This window comes from Meles meles, chromosome 1, assembly GCF_922984935.1.
Source record: "Meles meles chromosome 1, mMelMel3.1 paternal haplotype, whole genome shotgun sequence".
Lineage (NCBI taxonomy): Eukaryota > Metazoa > Chordata > Mammalia > Carnivora > Mustelidae > Meles > Meles meles.
Genome location: NC_060066.1, coordinates 35,481,699 through 35,498,599, shown reverse-complemented (window position 1 = coordinate 35,498,599; position 16,901 = coordinate 35,481,699). Strand labels below are relative to the sequence as shown.

General features: G+C 39.0%; 1 protein-coding gene across 6 annotated transcripts in view; it reads right to left on the bottom strand.

Moving 5' to 3' along the window:
* The window catches only part of UBR5 (ubiquitin protein ligase E3 component n-recognin 5), a 140,187-nt gene that overhangs the window by 84,095 nt on the left and 39,191 nt on the right, over positions 1-16,901 (bottom strand). For all 6 annotated transcript variants that reach the window (XM_045997355.1, XM_045997342.1, XM_045997347.1 and 3 more), the window contains exons 2-5: positions 11,899-11,943; positions 11,436-11,517; positions 10,811-10,887; positions 9,695-9,814 (exon numbers count right to left, since the gene is read on the bottom strand). In XM_045997355.1, the coding sequence (XP_045853311.1) occupies positions 9,695-9,814; positions 10,811-10,887; positions 11,436-11,517; positions 11,899-11,943 (324 nt within the window). The remainder of the gene's footprint in view (positions 1-9,694; positions 9,815-10,810; positions 10,888-11,435; positions 11,518-11,898; positions 11,944-16,901) is intronic.

Here is a 16,901-nt window from a genome sequence, read left to right as displayed (position 1 = left end):
TAGTTATCTCTATGCAAAAGAATAAAACTGGCCCCTTATGTTCTATCACATGCAACAAAATTCCTAGAAGAAAACATAGGGGAAAAGCTTCATTTTAGATCTGGCAGGGATCTTAAGATATGACACCAAAAGGACAAGCACTAAAAGCAAAAACAGATAAAATGAACTATATCAAACCTATAAACTTTGTGCCTCAAAGGACATAATCAAGAGTGAAAAGGCAACCTACAAAATGGGAGAAAATATCTGCAAATCATATATCTGATAATGGGCTAATATCCAGAATATATAAAGAGCTCCTACATTCAACCAAAAAATAACTCATTAAAAACTGGGTAAAGGATGTGAGTGAATACACACTTCTCCAAAGCTGACCACAAATGGCCAACAAGCATATGAAAAGATGTTCCGTATCACTAATCATCAGAACTAAATAAGATATCCTCTCACACCCATGAGAATGGGTATTACTGAAACAAAAAACAAACAAAAAAGAGAAAATTTTAAGTGTTAGCAGCAAGGATGTGTAGAAATTGGAACACTCACGCAGTGTTGGTGGGACTGTAAAATGGTGCAATGCTATGGAAAACAGTATGGAGGTTCATCAAAAATTAAAAATATAACTATCATATGACCCAGGCAAGCCCACTTCTGGATATATATGCAAAAGAAGGTAAAACAGTCTCAAGAGATATCTGCATACCCACATTCACAGCAACATTATTCACAGTAGCCAAGAGGTAGAAGCAATCAAATGTCCACCAAAGGATGAATGGATAAAGAAAATGTGGCAGATACATACACTGGAATATTATTCAGCCTTAAAAAGAAAATCCTGTCAAAGCCTACAACATGCATGAACCTATTAATGCTAGTAAAAGAAGCCAGTCACAAACAGACAAAAACTGTATGATTCCAGTTATATGAGATATCTAAGCAGTCAAATTCATAGACACAGAAAGTAGAATGGCAGTGACCAGGGGCTAAGGAGAGGGGATCAATGGGCTAAAATGGGTATAAAGTTTCAGTTTTGCAAAATGAAAAAGTTCTGGAGATCTGTTTCGCAACACGAATATACTTAGTATTACTGAACTGGATACTTTAAAATGGCTAAGACGTGAATTTTGTTATGTGATTTTAAAAATTAAGCCATGTGTTATCAAAATAAAGAATTATTCTAGAAAGTACATATTTTCAAGTTATATGAATTGTAATAATTATGCAATAGAAATAATAAAGGATCAATGAAACATAAACAGGTTATTCAAATCAAATATGAAAGCAGCAGTTCTACTTCATGGTTTCCTATTAAGGTATCAAAGTCTCTCAGGTAGAAGAACTTTTGAAATTTTTAAACATTCAAAGCTAAATACATTATTTCATATATTATGTATATGAAATAATATATTATTTCAATTTGAAAACATGGAGAACCATATTCTAAAAGTCTTAACAATATATAATTAGGGTGACAATATATGCCCTGGTTTGCTTGAGATATTGCCTGTTTAAGCCTACTATCTGAGCCTAACTATTAATTTTACTCCAAAATGTCCTAGTTTGTGGCTTATTTCCACTCAGGAATGCATACCATTTCTCCCCCAAGCAAATAATGCTAGAAACCTGATCAGATATCATGACAGCTTACAGATATCATAAACTCAAATCTCCATGAGGGGCTCATAGGTTACATAAGCGAGTGACGTTAAGATAACGGGGAAGAGCGGAGCAGATCAGCCAACCTAAAATACCCAAATTCGCTGCTGGATTCTTCCATCAAAACACCAATGACTGCCAATTTACACTCTCTGCTATACAAACCCTCAATAACGTCAAAACATCTCTGCTTTGCCCATTAACTTGACTGTTACCAAGGAGTATACCACGTTTTCCCACTTATACCCACTGTGCAGAGTGTTTCTTCTATCACAATCCAAACAACCTTCCAGTCTCCCTACTTCAAAGCTCCTCAACATTCCTTCCCCTAATCAACTCGCTATCTAGAGAGAATAAGATAGTGAACCAAGCATACACTAAAAGAGATTTAGTAGTGGTCAAAAAGTATAGTATGGGAATGGGTGAATCTTTTCATCTATAATTTTAATGAACTATGTGATTTTTTTTTCCATTTTATTTATTTTTGAACTATGTAATTTTTAATATTAAACTCAAAAGTACTGGGAAAACCAGTTTCTATTACCCGTACTTTGCTCATCGAATTAATCCTACAATTCTGATCCTATTACACGGTATTCAAGGTAACAGAATGATTCAAAATCAACTGAGGAAATCACACCATAGGAATTAGTCCCCAGCTTGCAAACATAAAAGCCCATGGACCAAGTCTTGTCCATAAACCCAGATGGTTGGTTTAAAACACACACACACACACACACACACAGAACCCCACCACCACCATCATCATCATTATCATCAAGAATAAGGCCAAATCTGAGAAACTATCACAATCAGGAGAAGCCTGAAGAGATGACTAAATGTAATGTGATATCCTGGATGGGATGGATCCTGGGACAGGAGAAAGACAACAGGAGAAAACTAAGGAAATAGCAATAACTATCAGCCTTTGGTGTATAATAATGTATCAATATACATTAACTATAAAAAATTTATCATACCAATGTTAGATATTAATAACAGTAGAAACTGGGTGCGGGATATATGAAAACTCTCAGTACTATCTTCCTAATTTTTCTGTCAATCTGAAACTGTTTTAAAATAAAAGGTTTCTTTAAAAGAACAGATACACACACACATGCACATATACTATTATATGATTGGTGCGTGGCCCAGTGTATATATTTATTTCCGTGAAAATATTAATTAGTTCCAACATTTAAGTCAGGATATTCACTTAAAAATCCAGAATTATAGCTTTTGGGGGACCAAAAAAAGGGGGTGGGGTGAGAGGCACGTGGCTGGTTCAGTCAGTAGAGCATGTGACGATCAATTTCAGGGTCGTCATTCAAGCCCACACTGGGCTTATTTAAAAAAAAAAAAAAAAGGTGGAGGTGAGGCACAGAAGTCTGCACTTAGCAGCGACGGCTCTGTACTGTCCTCTGGTAGTCGTCAGTTCATGAGCTGTGCCTCATTTAAAAAGCTGCCACTTACTTTGTCACAGCTCTACTACCTACACCTTACCCACCTAGACAGCTTCGACTATTTACAATTACAGTGACCTGCTTGGCTTTTACACTCCAAATCCAGTGCTAATTATTAGCTCAGATGAGACGCCAAAGGAAACATGGTAGCTCAAATGAATGAAAAGCAGCTTACCCCATCAGCTATTATACCCCCGTGACAACAAAGAGAATAAAGAGACTTTAGATACTAATATCCCCATTTTAAACCTACTACTGAGTAAAAGTGACTCTCTTCCAAGTAAATCTGGTATTCTTACCCTTAACCTAGTCTGAGATGAGTTTAACCAAAATAGCTATGAGATTTTTGAAATATCTTCCAGGATAAATCTAAGTAACTATGAAAGGGAAGAACCAGGAGCAACTAGAAATCTTTAGCACAAATACCTGCTGACAGTGAAAAGGCCAAAGAGAAAAATACTACAGGTCCCATAAATTTTGTCTGCTATGCATTCCTAAGAATGATCAGTTAAAGGGACGCCTGGGTGGCTCAGTGGTTTAAGCCTCTGCTTTCGGTTCAGGTCCTGATCTCAGAGTCCTGGGATCAAGCCCCGTATCCGGCTCTCTGCTTGGCAGGGAGCCTGCTTCCCTTCCTCTCTCTCTCTGCCTGCCTCTCTGCCTACTTGTGACCTCTCTCTCTGTGTCAAATGAATAAGATCTTAAAAAAAATGATCAGTTCAAATAAATGACCAATTATCTATGCTGATGGGAAAGAAAAACCAATTACCCCAAAATCTTTCAAATGCAACTCTCAAATACAGGACAATTCACTCCCTGATTCACAAGGCAGAGGGAGCAAGCCTGGACTCTGAAGGACAGGGTAGGGGACCACAGTCTATGGGGATGGGCTTTTTCATTTTTTGTTGCATCTGGTAAATTTGTGGATGAGAATCCCCTCTGGGGTCTCAAGACCTTCCTGTCCTAGGTTCTCTATTACATGCTATAAATTGCAAACTTCTTTAAAGTTAAGTGTAATCAACAGAGAAAGAGGAATAAACACCAACTATGCAACTCATGGGGGGAAAATGTATCATAAAGAAAAATAATTTTGACTCCACAAAATTTCTTAATTTACAAAATAACTTGGTCACAATTTCACTATCAACAAACTGAGAATTCTCATGAAGGCCAAGAGAAACAATCAGCCCTCAATTGCTTATGCTTTGCACACATCTGCAAGGCCAAATAAAGGTAAACAAACGACTGGCAATGACTTAGTGGACACTGTGACATTTGTGACGTTTCTCAATACTGCAACTCTTGAATCAAATGCCAAAGAAAGCTCACACTGAGTTTGTTCTGGGACATGTGTGTGGATAAGACAGTGAGGGACAGGAAAAAAGTGGGCACAAAGGCAGTGTGGGCAAGGATGTGCAACGGGGACTCAAAAATTGCTTCTCTCTGCATTTTTTTTTTTAAGATTTTATTTATTTATTTGACAGACAGCACAAGTAGGCAGAGAGGCAGGCAGAGAGAGAGAGGAGGAAGCAGGCTCCCTGCTGAGCAGAGAGCCCGATGTGGGGCTCGATCCCAGGACCCTGGGATCATGACCTGAGCCGAAGCCAGAGGCTTTAACCCACTGAGCCACCCAGGCGCCCCTCTGCATTTTTTTTTTTTAAGATTTTATCGATTTATTTGAGAGAGAGAGAGACAGAGAGAGATCATAAGCAGGGGGAGCAGAAGGCAGAGGGAGAAACAGACTCCCTGGTGAGCAGGGTGCCCGATGCAGGACTCGATCCCAGAACACTAAGATCATGACCTGAGCCAAAGGCAGACACTCAACCGACTGAGTCACCCAGGCGTCCCTCTCTCTGCATTTTAAGTCTTAAGATTAGCCTTAATCTTCTCTGGAGTAGATCTACAGAGGTTTTATTCAAGATCAAATGTACTACAGTTTATTATTATATGTTACATATTTCACTAGCAAAATAATAAAATTCCACTGCCATATTTGTCATTCTATTTATAAAGAGAACTTAAATCTAAGACAATCTGATCAACGTAATAAATAGTAATGAACTACAGAATAAAATATCCATGAGATCATATGATATAAAGAACTGAAGAGAAATAGAATAAACAAGAAATAAATGGACAAAGAGGAAAAATTCTTCCTTACGCTTGAATTCCAGTTAGTAAGTGTAAAAGGAATGACAGAAATTTTTAAAAATAACTATTTGGCCAACACCACAGAACTACTTAAGGCAAAAAATCATTGATGGATGCTAAAACCAAGCATAAAAGTAAAATACTTATGTAGTCAAAGAATCTCCCCACATAATACATATTAATTACAAAGGGAAAAATAGTAACTTTATAGTTCAGAAATCTGGCAACCACCACCTTATCTAACTAATCGGGGTAATCTCATCACTAGGAGAGATGCACGAACAGCGTTGGGCCATGGCCCTAACCCGACACACTACAGCGTTGGGCCATGGCCCTAACCCGACACACTAAGAAGGGAACATCACCACTTCTGCCGTATTTTGACAAAAATGCCTCACCTGCAATCCCACTCAAAATCCTAGCGTATTATTTTGTGTATACCAACAACTGAGCCTAAAGCTGATATAGAGAGGCACCTGGGTGGCTCAGTCGGTTAAATGTCTGCCTTCTGCCTTCGGCTCAAGTCATGACCCCAGGGTCCTGGGATCAAAGCCCACATGGGGTTCCCTGCTCAGCGGGGAGCCTGCTTCCCCCTCTCTCTGCCTGCAGATCCCCTTGCTTGTGTGTGCATGCACTCCTTCTCTATCAAATAAATTAAAATCTTAAAAAGAAAAAAAAACAATTGATCAAAAAATGGGCCAGAGACCCTAACAGACACCTTAACAGACACCTATCCGTGTATCTTCTCTGGTTAATACCAGAGAAGATACACAGATACCGAGTAGCATATAGAAAGACGCTCCACATCATGTATCACTAGGGAAATGCAACCTAAAACAAAGAGATAACCACTGCACGCCTATTAAAATGGCCAATATCCAGAACACTGACAACACCAACTTTGCTGGTGAGCATGTGGAACAGTAAGAACGCTCATTCACTGCTGGTGGGAAAACAAAATGGTACAGCCACTTTGGAAAACAGTAGCCACTTTCTCACAAAACGAAACATACTCCTAACGTATGTTCCAGCAATTGTGCCCCTTGGTATTAGAGTTGAAAACTTATGTCCACAAAAAAATCTGCACACAATTTTCATTCATAATTGCCAAAACTTGGAAGCAACCAAGATGTCCTTCGGTAGGTGAATAGTACATCCAGACACAGGATTCCAACTACACAACATTCCGGAAAAGACCAAACTATGGAGACAGTAATACCACCAGTCATTGCCAGGGGTCGGAGGGGAGAGAGGGGTGAATAGGCAGAGTGCAGGTGATTTTCAAGGAACTGAAACTACTCTGTTCAGTACTATGAGGGAGGATACATGTCATCATACGTTTGTATACAGAATGTACAACATCCAGGGTGACCCCGAATGGGAACCATGGACTCTCGGTGAGAATGATGGATCAGTGTAGTTTCATCAGCTTTAACAAGTGCACTGCTCAGGCAGGAGATGTTGATAATAAGAGACTATACATGTGTAGAAACAGGGAGTATACAGGGAATCTCTGTATCTTTCTCCCATTTTTGCTGTGAACCTGACAACCACTCTAAAAAAGAAGACTTAAAAAAGAAAGGAAAAGAAAATGTGTCACCTGGGTTTAATCATGAGGAAATAGACAAATTCAAACATTCTACAAAATAATCAGACATTTTTCAAACACATCAAGGTCCAGAAAGTAAGGAGATTGAGAAACTGGCCCAGATTAGAGGAAACTACCGAAGCATGAGAAGCACATGCAATTTGGGATCCTGGATTGACTCCTGAACCAGAGAAAAGGGTGTTAGTGGGGCAGTTATAGTGGAATGTGAATAAACTGTAGATTAAGCACTGATCACTGTTAATTTCCTGTTTTGACCACTGTACTATAGTTATGTAAAATGTTAATATTTGGGGGATTTTTTTTTTAAGATTTTATTTATTTATTTGACAGACAGAGATCACAAGTAGGCAGAGAGGCAGGCAGAGAGAGGGGGGAAGCAGGTTACCCGCTGAGCAGAGAGCTGGATGTGGAGCTCGATCCCAGGAGCCTGAGATCTGACCTGAGCCGAAGGCAGAGGCTTTAACCCACTGAACCACCCAGGCGCCCCTGGGGACAACTTTTTAAAAGTCAAATTACTTCAGTGATGTACTTTAAGAACAACAAAAGGAAATCAAATTATTTCAAAATAGAAATTTTAATTAAAAATAAATACAGGACACAAATTTGTTAACAAATGCCACTGCATAAACGGATAAAATAAACTTTCTCTGTAAAGAGCAGACAAGTAAATAGTTTATTTAGGGTTTGTGAGCTAAAGTCTTTGCGGAGACTACTCATCTTTGCCATCTTAGCACAAAGCAGCCACAGACAGTAAAAGTATCAAGCATGCCTGTTTTAATAAAATCAAGAGGGAATGGATTTAGTCCATAGACTGTAGTTTGCTGACCCTGCAATTAAACAAATTTCTTATTTTTTTTTAAGTTTTTAAAAAATTAACATAAAATGTATTATTAGCACCAGAGGGTACAGGTCTGTGAATCGTCACGCTTACACACTTCACAGCACTCACCATAGCACATACCCTCCCCAAGGTCCATACCCCAGCCACCCTATCCTTAACCCCCCACCCCCAGCAACCCTCAATTTGTTTTGTGAGATTGAGTCTCTCATGAATTAAACAAGTTTCTTAAAGAAGATATAGTCTGACATGGTATAACACATAATAGTTATTCCTTTCATTTGTTATTACATATCATTTTCAGAATTCTTTATCATGACTGCTGTTATTAGTTGTGTACATAGGACCATTAAAAGGAGATACTTAATATTTTACTAAAGACCAGAGCTATGTTTCCTATTAATAGTGCTAGCGAAGAATGAGCTAAATAAAGGATGTACTCCACTAAATGACCTTCCTCTGACCTCAAAATAAACTTTAGCATAAAAACAAAAAGGCAAAGCTTCAGCATAAAAACAAAAAGGCAAAGAAACAATAAGCATTTGGGGTTCTCAATTTTTAAATCTAATTTTACCTAGAAATTCACAGTGTCAAATATTTTTAATCATTTAAAAATGTTTAAAACCTTCCTCCTTCTCTTACCATATTTTGAAACAATTTAAACTGCTTCTAGTTATATTTCTCTGAGCAGCCTTTGAACACATCTGCTGACTTGACTGATTTGGCATTATCTAATCATTCATCAGGTAGTGTCAGAAAATCTAGGTATTCAAGAATCAAGGTATAAAATGAGTAAAATCACCTGGCTTAGAATTTGTGTATGATTTCTTTAACAGCTTATCAACTTCAGATAAAATGAAAGAGTTGATTATCTAGTTTTAGAAGTATACGTGTCATAAATAATTCCTTTAAAAAGCACAAACTTCCAGTTATAAAGTCAGTCAGTCACGAGGATATAATGTACAACATGGTGACTATAGTTAATACTGTATTTCGTATTTGAAAGTTGCTAAGAGTAGATCTTAAAAATCCGCATCACAAGAACAAAAATTTAAGTATGTACAGTGAGGAAGGGGTGCCTGGGTGGATTAGTCGGTTAAGCAGCTGCCTTTGGCTTGGGTCATGATCTCAGGGTCCTGGAATCGAGCCCCACATCAGGCTCCCTGCTCAGCGGAGAGCCTGCTTCTCCCTCTCCTTCTGCCTACTGCTCTGCCTACTTGTGCTCTGTTGAATAAATAAAAATCTTAAAAAACAAACAATGTATGACAATGGATGTTAACTAGACTTACTGTGGTGATCATTTCACAATGCATAAATATCAAATCATTACACTGTACATCTGAAACTAATAGAATGTTATATGTCAACTGTATCTTGATTAAAAAAAAATAAAAAGAATTTGGGGCGCCTGGATGTTTCAGTTGGTTGAGCGTCGGACTCGCGGTTTTGGCTCAGATCATAATCTCAGAGTCCTAGGACTGGGTCCCACATCGGGCTCCCAGCTCAGTGGAGGGAATCTGCCTTTCTCCCCTTTTCTCTGCCCCCCACCTTGCACTCTGTCTAGAAATAAATCTTTAAAAATAAAAATAACTTAATTAAAGGCTGTCAGGTTTAGTTACATGATTTTCAAATCTCACTAAATTAATTCAGAAAGAACTACCACATTTGGAACTTAGAAAGAAATGATGTTAGATTTTTTATCCAAGAATTAGCATAAGTGAGACCAAAGTTGGCACCACTGAAAAACTGAAATAACACACGCAACATGGTAAGTGATATAACAGACACAACTCAACTTAAGACACTTTTAAAAGGTCAAGAGCCTGGGTGCTGCCGTGCCATGAGCAACAGGAGTGCCTGCCCAGCGTTCAGGGCTTTCCTCATAGCACCGCTGGGCACTGTAGGAGGCCCTGTCTCGGAGTGACAGCACTCAGAGCGCCGGCCCAGACCAGCAGAGGCCATCACCTGGCCACAACTTACCCCAGGGTATTGCCTGCCAGCCTGCCCAGAGTCTCGGAACCTGAGAGAAACCATGGGGAGTCACTTGTCCTCCCCGGCCTCGATGTCCTCCCTGCCCCCGAGTTGCTGTTCAACTTTGACCTGGGGAAAAAACAGGAGGAACAACAGTCACAGAACAGTCCCAAACTCGGTAGGCACAAGCCTGGGACTCCCAGCCTCACTGCTCTGGGAGTGATCGTGGTTAAACACCAGCCTCACTTCCCCCCCCCCCCCCCCCCCCCCCCCCCCCCCCCCCCCCCCCCCCCCGGCTCAGGAATGTGTCCTTCCCGTCAAAGGGCAAGCCTAACAACTTATAGCCTCCTAGCAATCCAGCCCTCGCTCCTGGTTCAAAGTGACTGCACGGTTTAACTGCAAATTAGTAATTCTTTAGATTTTTTTCAAGTAATCATGCTTTCCTTAGAGGCAGGCAACTAAAATTCATCATACATTATCTAGCAATGGTTTTTATAGGTACCATTTATAAAGACCACAATTTTGAAGGCCCTTGGTCAATTTCAAACTGCATTACCTGAACTGGAAATATTAAAAAGGAAAAAAACATGAGATGCCTGGCTGGCTCAGTCGGTAGAGCACGTGACTCAGTCTGGGGAGGTTGTCAGTTTGAGACACACTCTATGTATAGATATAACTTTTAAAAGGGCGGGGAAGGGGGCCTGGCTGGCTCAGTTGGTAGAGCCCGAGACTCAATCTCAGGGTGTGAGTTCAAGCCCCACACTGGGTATAAAGATTACTTAAAAATAAAATCTTGGGGGTAAAAAAAAGGATCTAAAACATCATTTCAGTCAAAGAACAGATTTGACTTGAGACCTACCACATACATAAATCATTCTCTGATAACCAACTCCTGTAAAGTGACTGACTTCTCTGCTATTTTCAATACTAATATTTTAGCTATAAATCACTGCTTGCAGAAAAACTAAAACAAACTACAAGATAACTATTTCACTACTTTAAGTGCCTCATTTTCTACAAAGCTTTTCTTTAAACTTGAAGGCCATCAAAATCAAAGCACAGGTTTAATCTAATACCTTGGAAGAGCTAAATACTTACTAAATAGAAAGGGCATTAAGGTCTTACCCATCGTTATTATCAGGTTTGCCCAATTCCAATCTGTCTGGTTGTACTGAGAAACCGATCCTGCAAACTCTACCATCCTAAAAGCCAAGAAAATAGAAGAAATCGTATTAAAATATGAATTTATTCAATAAACAGATTACGTCTCCATCACTGTCAATTCAGAAGACAACAATTAAGTTCCTTTTGAGAAGGCACTCACACCTGACCTGGGGAAGTTGTTTTATATTACATTATCAGGACACCAGGAAAAGTAAGTTAAAGTATCTCTAACAGAATTCAGAGTAAGAAGGGACTGGGTATCAGGAACTTCTCCATTACTACGGTTTCAAGCTGTAGTAAATCACTTGAGCTTTCTCTGAGCCAGAGAATGTACACAATAAGGAAATGGAACTGGGTCTACAGCCATACCACCCTGAACGCGCCCGATCTCGTCTGATCTCGGAAGCTAAGCAGGGTCGGGCCTGGTTAGTACTTGGATGGGAGGAAATGGAACTGGGTGATCTCTGAAATAACTCTGGCAAGAAACTTCTATTTGCCTGGTTAAAAAGGAAGATACATGATAATGCACAACTATATTTTAATTTAAGTTCCTTTTCATTTCTGTACCTTACAATAAAGAATTTACCTCAAGAAGAAAGGCAGCATGATTTGGTCCTACCACACACTGTTTGATGGCGGCCTGTTCCAATACAGTCAAAGGGGGGTGGCTATGGAATAAAAAAAGTCAAACAAAGTTATTTTTTTAAATGGCAAATACATTCTAGGGTTGGTATGTTTGTTTTTATCTGATTAACTGAAGGAAAAAGAAAAGCTGGCAAAACCTGTTTTTAAAAAATTAATATTTACATATTATAATAAGCAATAATTGAAAAATAATAATTATGGTATCCTGATAGTTATTTTATGTCCTTGGCATGCCAGATTTTTTAAAAACCAGTACGAATAGAACCTATTATTCAAATGAACCCAACTCATAAAAAGTTGATAGATTCAAATACTCCTGGTAACTTCTGCCTAAATGAGTTATTTTACCTACAAAAGAAAAAAATGCTGTTTTCAGAAAATTTAAAATACCTTAAAACTCTTACCTGTTTAAATTGTATTTATTCAGTTTTTCTGAAACTTCCCGTAACCTTTAAAAACAAAATGAAATATGAATAAACTGTATGTACAAATTCCTTTTAAACAAAAAAGTTTTTTTTCTCCCCAGTGTTCTAAGATTCATTGTTTATGCACCACATCCAGTGCTCCATGCAATACGTGCCCTCCTTAATACCCACCACCAGGCAAAACAAAATAGTTCTGATAGGTATACTTATATCATTATTTGGTGATTTCTAATGGTAGTATACAAAAAATCTGCTGTGGTAAGAATGTTTTTTTATATTATCTTTGATTTTTGTCCCAAAAAATATTCCTAAGTCAACTCTATAATTCCCTTCCCTCACCACCCCATTAGCAACTCATAATATTAATCCCATTTTACAGATGAGGAAACTGAGGCTCCTAGTAGTTATAATACACAAAGTGGCAAAAGAGCTGGTACTTGAACCAACACTAATGGAAGCCACTTTTTAAACACTGTGCTATTTATGCCAAAAGAGATCCTTAAATGTATATGTAAATCAGAAAATGAAGATACTGGGGTAGCATAAATCTATTAAGAATTTAACATAATGGGGAAGAAAAAGCCTGAAAGCCTAATTGACTTAAGACACAGTCTCAAATTCCTGAAGGGCCTCCTGACATAAAACTATACAAATTAAGACCTCTGTGTCTGTATCTATAAAACAAGGATAACACCTCTCCCATTTCTAAAAGAATATTATGCTTTAAAAAATCTCAAAGGGCTGCATAACTAAAAGATATTAACCCATATTATCTATTATGATTTTGCTGCTTATCTCAAGAAAACCATCTTGAATTAATACAAAATACTGTAATGCTCATTTAAACCAAACATTCTGATCAATTTAAGGAACTCATTTTATAATGTAAAGATGTAATCAAATGCAGAGATTGTAAGAGCTTGAGTCTATCAAGCTACCAAAACAAGTGCCTGGTCTTTCAAAATTTTTTCATAAAATAATTCTCTTAAAAACAGAATTTTAAAAAGCAATAGAAAAAAATTAAGACATTAAATCAATAGGAAATTCCATGTGGGCGCCTGGGTGCCTCAGTCAGTTAAGCGTCTGCCTTCAGCTCAGGTCTCCATCTGGGGATTGTGCGACAGAGCTCCACAGAGGCCTCCCTCTGCTCAGCAGGGAGTCTGCTTCTCCCTTTCCCTCTGCCTGCAGCTCTCGCTGCTTCTGTGTGTGCACACGTGCTCTCTGTAATAAAATCTTTAAAAAAAATTTTTTTAAACAGGAAATTCCATGAATTTTGCTTTCTGAAAAGTGACAAAAATAGACAAAATCAAATTTCAATCACTTGTACTAACAGATCAAAGTGGTATACACACCCCAAAAATAAGTCACAGCTTAAAGCGAGTTTAGGATTCAAAGCTGCCATAAATCATTTATTATATATATGGGCAAATAACCTAATTATTTCAGTAGGAGATTCTAGTAGGACCCAACTGTCTCAAGTTCATTTTATCCTATAAATTCTATCCCCTGTTTAATGCTGAGGAGCACCTTTCAAACACTAACATATATACAGTTACTTGCCAATTTTGAAACTTACTCCTAAGCAAAAATAACTTTCAAATGATTCCATACTTAATTTCTCTCTCCCTCACTGGTGACTTTATTCTCACTCCCAAAGAATAGCACCTGACCATGTGTGAACTGGCCCCCAACAAAATACATTTTCATTTTTGTTTCCTAGTGTTGCATTTACTTTCATAAATAAAAATGTGTTTTCCTTGTCCTGTAAAGTCAAGTCTTTTCCCAAATCCCAGTTTGCTCATTTATAAGGCACATTTCTGGATTCCAAGAGAAGATGAAATACTGTAAGAGTAATGCACTGTGTGGGACTCATGAGCTCTGAGAAGACCAACTAGAAAACGGGGATAAAATAAACTGGAAGGCTCCAAACAATGACCTTCAGAATCCTGGAGCAGAGGCAGAAGCAGAGCTGGAGGGAAAAACCTAAGAAAGGCTGACGTCCCCAAAACCACAGTAGTACTCCAAGAAGGCACATTTCTTCCTGCAGACAACTAAACCCGTTCATTCCCATTCCTTCCTCTTCGCCCAACAAGGTCTTGAGAGCTTTCACAAAGTCTACAGTTGGAGGGAGGGGAAAGAGCTGGGGGTAGATAAAATTTGTCAAAGCCTTTTCAAAACTGGGCAATAACACTGATTAAAAATCAAATGTTGCTTTCATGGCTTCAAATACTATTCCATATACACCATACTTTTAACACTAAAAGAAGCTCTGAAAACATTAAAACGCTAAGAGTATGAAGTTGAGAACTCAACAGCGAATCTCAGGCCACCAGGGAAATGATGGTCACTGCCATCAACTCCATTTTCTAATCTCAAAAATCATGGTGGACTCCTAATAGCATCTGAAATGTATACCCATCTGTACTAGAAACAATGTCCACTGGGTAACAAGAAATCTGGAGCTTACTCCCAGATCATCTACTACTAACTGAGCTCATTTGAGCCCATGAGGTCTCAGGTTCTCTACGTAGGGGAAGACTAAAAATCACCTGTGGTTCTTTTCAGCCCTAGAATTCTTTTGAATGTCTAAAAAGCAAACAGATCAGTGGGGATACATATATAATGTTTATATGGGACTAGCACTTACTGTCATATTCAGTTTCATTTAACCCATCTGAAACTTTGATATAGAAACTGATTTTACATGTACTCTTAGGATGTTTCCCCGAATACCAAATTTTTTAAATTTCTTAAATTCAATTCCCAAAATTTGCACAAAATATATCATGCTTGCAAACCTCAAAACAGTTAGCAGGACTGAATTGGCCCCCTAAGCATAAATCTCAGATGATATCAACAAAAAAACCTACAAACAAGAAACTATAAATAAAGAGTATTCAGTTCTCCCTTTTACATGAGAGTCCTCAGGAGTCAAGAAAACCACAGACAGAATCACTGCAGACCAAAGATCACATTTAATTACTAAGTTACTGAATGTCTCTACATAATTATTAGGCACTCATCTACTTTAAAGGATCTTTTCCCAAAAGCGTACAATGCTTAAAGTCAAGAACTATATTTCCTCTAGTAGCAACATGAACATAAGTTTCCCTTGTTTTAAAATAAAAGGCAGGGGCGCCTACGTGGCTCAGTGGGTTAAAGCCTCTGCCTTCGGCTCAGGTCATGATCCCAGTGTCCTGGGATCAAGCCCCGCATCAGGCTCTCTGCTCGGCAGAGAGCCCGCTTCCTCCTCTCTCTCTCTCTCTCTGCCTGCCTCTCTGCCTAGTTGTGATCTCGGTCTGTCAAATAAATAAATAAAATCTTTTAAAAAATAAAATAAAATAAAATAAAAGGCAAACTACCCTAGAACTCACCAAGTTCCATTTCAGAATAAATTTTTACATATGGTTGTGACAGGAAACAATTTTAAGAGTACAGCATAACATTACAAAATAACCTCCTAACTCAGCATTTAACCAAACTCAGGGACAGGTCAGGAAGCCTTTGTGAGGCGGCTCTAACACCCAGTGGGTAGGTTAGCACTAAGCTTCTGACAATCCTTAGTACTCCTATACCAAAGATTTAGTCTATGTTCCAATTCAATAACCTATTTCATTCCTTTAAATTTATAGGCATTTTACAGATCCAGAGGTTGGATTTTTCTTTTTTTTTCTTAAAGCACCGAGGCAGGGTAACAGCAAACTGATGTTTAAAAAGAGACAAAAGGGTGCCTGGGTGGCTCAGTGGGTTAAGCCTCTGCCTTCGGCTCAGGTGATGATCTCAGGGTCCTGGGATCGAGTCCCGCATCGGGCTCTCTGCTCGGCAGGTGGCCTGCTTCTTCCTCTCTCTCTCTCTGCCTGACTCTCTGCCTACTTGTGATCTCTGTCAAATAAATAAATAAAAATCTTAAAAAAATAAGAAAGAAAAATAAAAAAACGAAGAAGAAGCACAGACAAGAGGGGTGCTTGGGTGGCTCAGTGGGTTAAAGCCTCTGCCTTCAACTCAGGTCATGTTCCCGGGGTCCTGTGATCGAGCCCCGCATGGGGCTCTCTGCTCAGCAAGCAGCCTGCTTCCCCCCACTCTCTCTGACTGCCTCTCTGCCTACTTGTGATCTCTGTCAGATAAATAATTAAAATCTTTGGGGGGAAATAAATAAATAAAATAAAAAGAGACAAGAGGAGTGCCTGGGTGGCTGCCTTCGGCTCAGGTCATGATCCCGGGGTCCTGGGATCAAGCCCCACATCAGGCTACTTGCTCAGCGGGGAGTCTGCTTCTCCCTCTCCCTCTGCCTGCTTGTGCTCGCTCATGCTCGCTCACTCTCTCTCTCTGTCAAATAAATAAATCTTTAAAAAAAAAAAATAGACAAGAAGTCAAAGTATAATCTGCTGGAATCTAATATATTTCACTGCTGCCCTAAAAATCCCTTAGAAGTTCAGGCTCCTTTTCCCCAAATTTAACATAATTTTTTTTTAAAGATTATTTATTTATTTATTTGACAGACAGAGATCACAAGTAGGCAGAGAGGCAGGCAGAGAGAGAGAGGAGGAAGCAGGCTCCCCACTTGAGCAGAGAGCCCGACGCGGGGCTCAATCCCAGGACCCTGAGACCATGACCTGAGCCGAAGGCAGAGGCTCTAACCCACTGAGCCACCCAGGCGCCCCAACATTATAATTTTAAAGATAATTCATCTTCTCACTGATCCTCGATTGGGAATAGCATCAGTGCAGGTCTATCAGTTTTAGAATTCTCTATCTCCCAGGTCACATCCCACACCTGCATGTTCAGACATACATACCCCTGAACTGAAAGCAACCTGACAGATTGCTAACTGTATTTCTTAAACAAAAAAAAATGTAGGTATATTTAGATCCTGAAAAGGCTTCAATTCTCCAGGGCAGAAAGATATTCCTGACACCCCACCTTCTACAAGATGATGGTCTTCGTATATCTGGAGGTTTAAGACCAGGTACACCTATCCATGT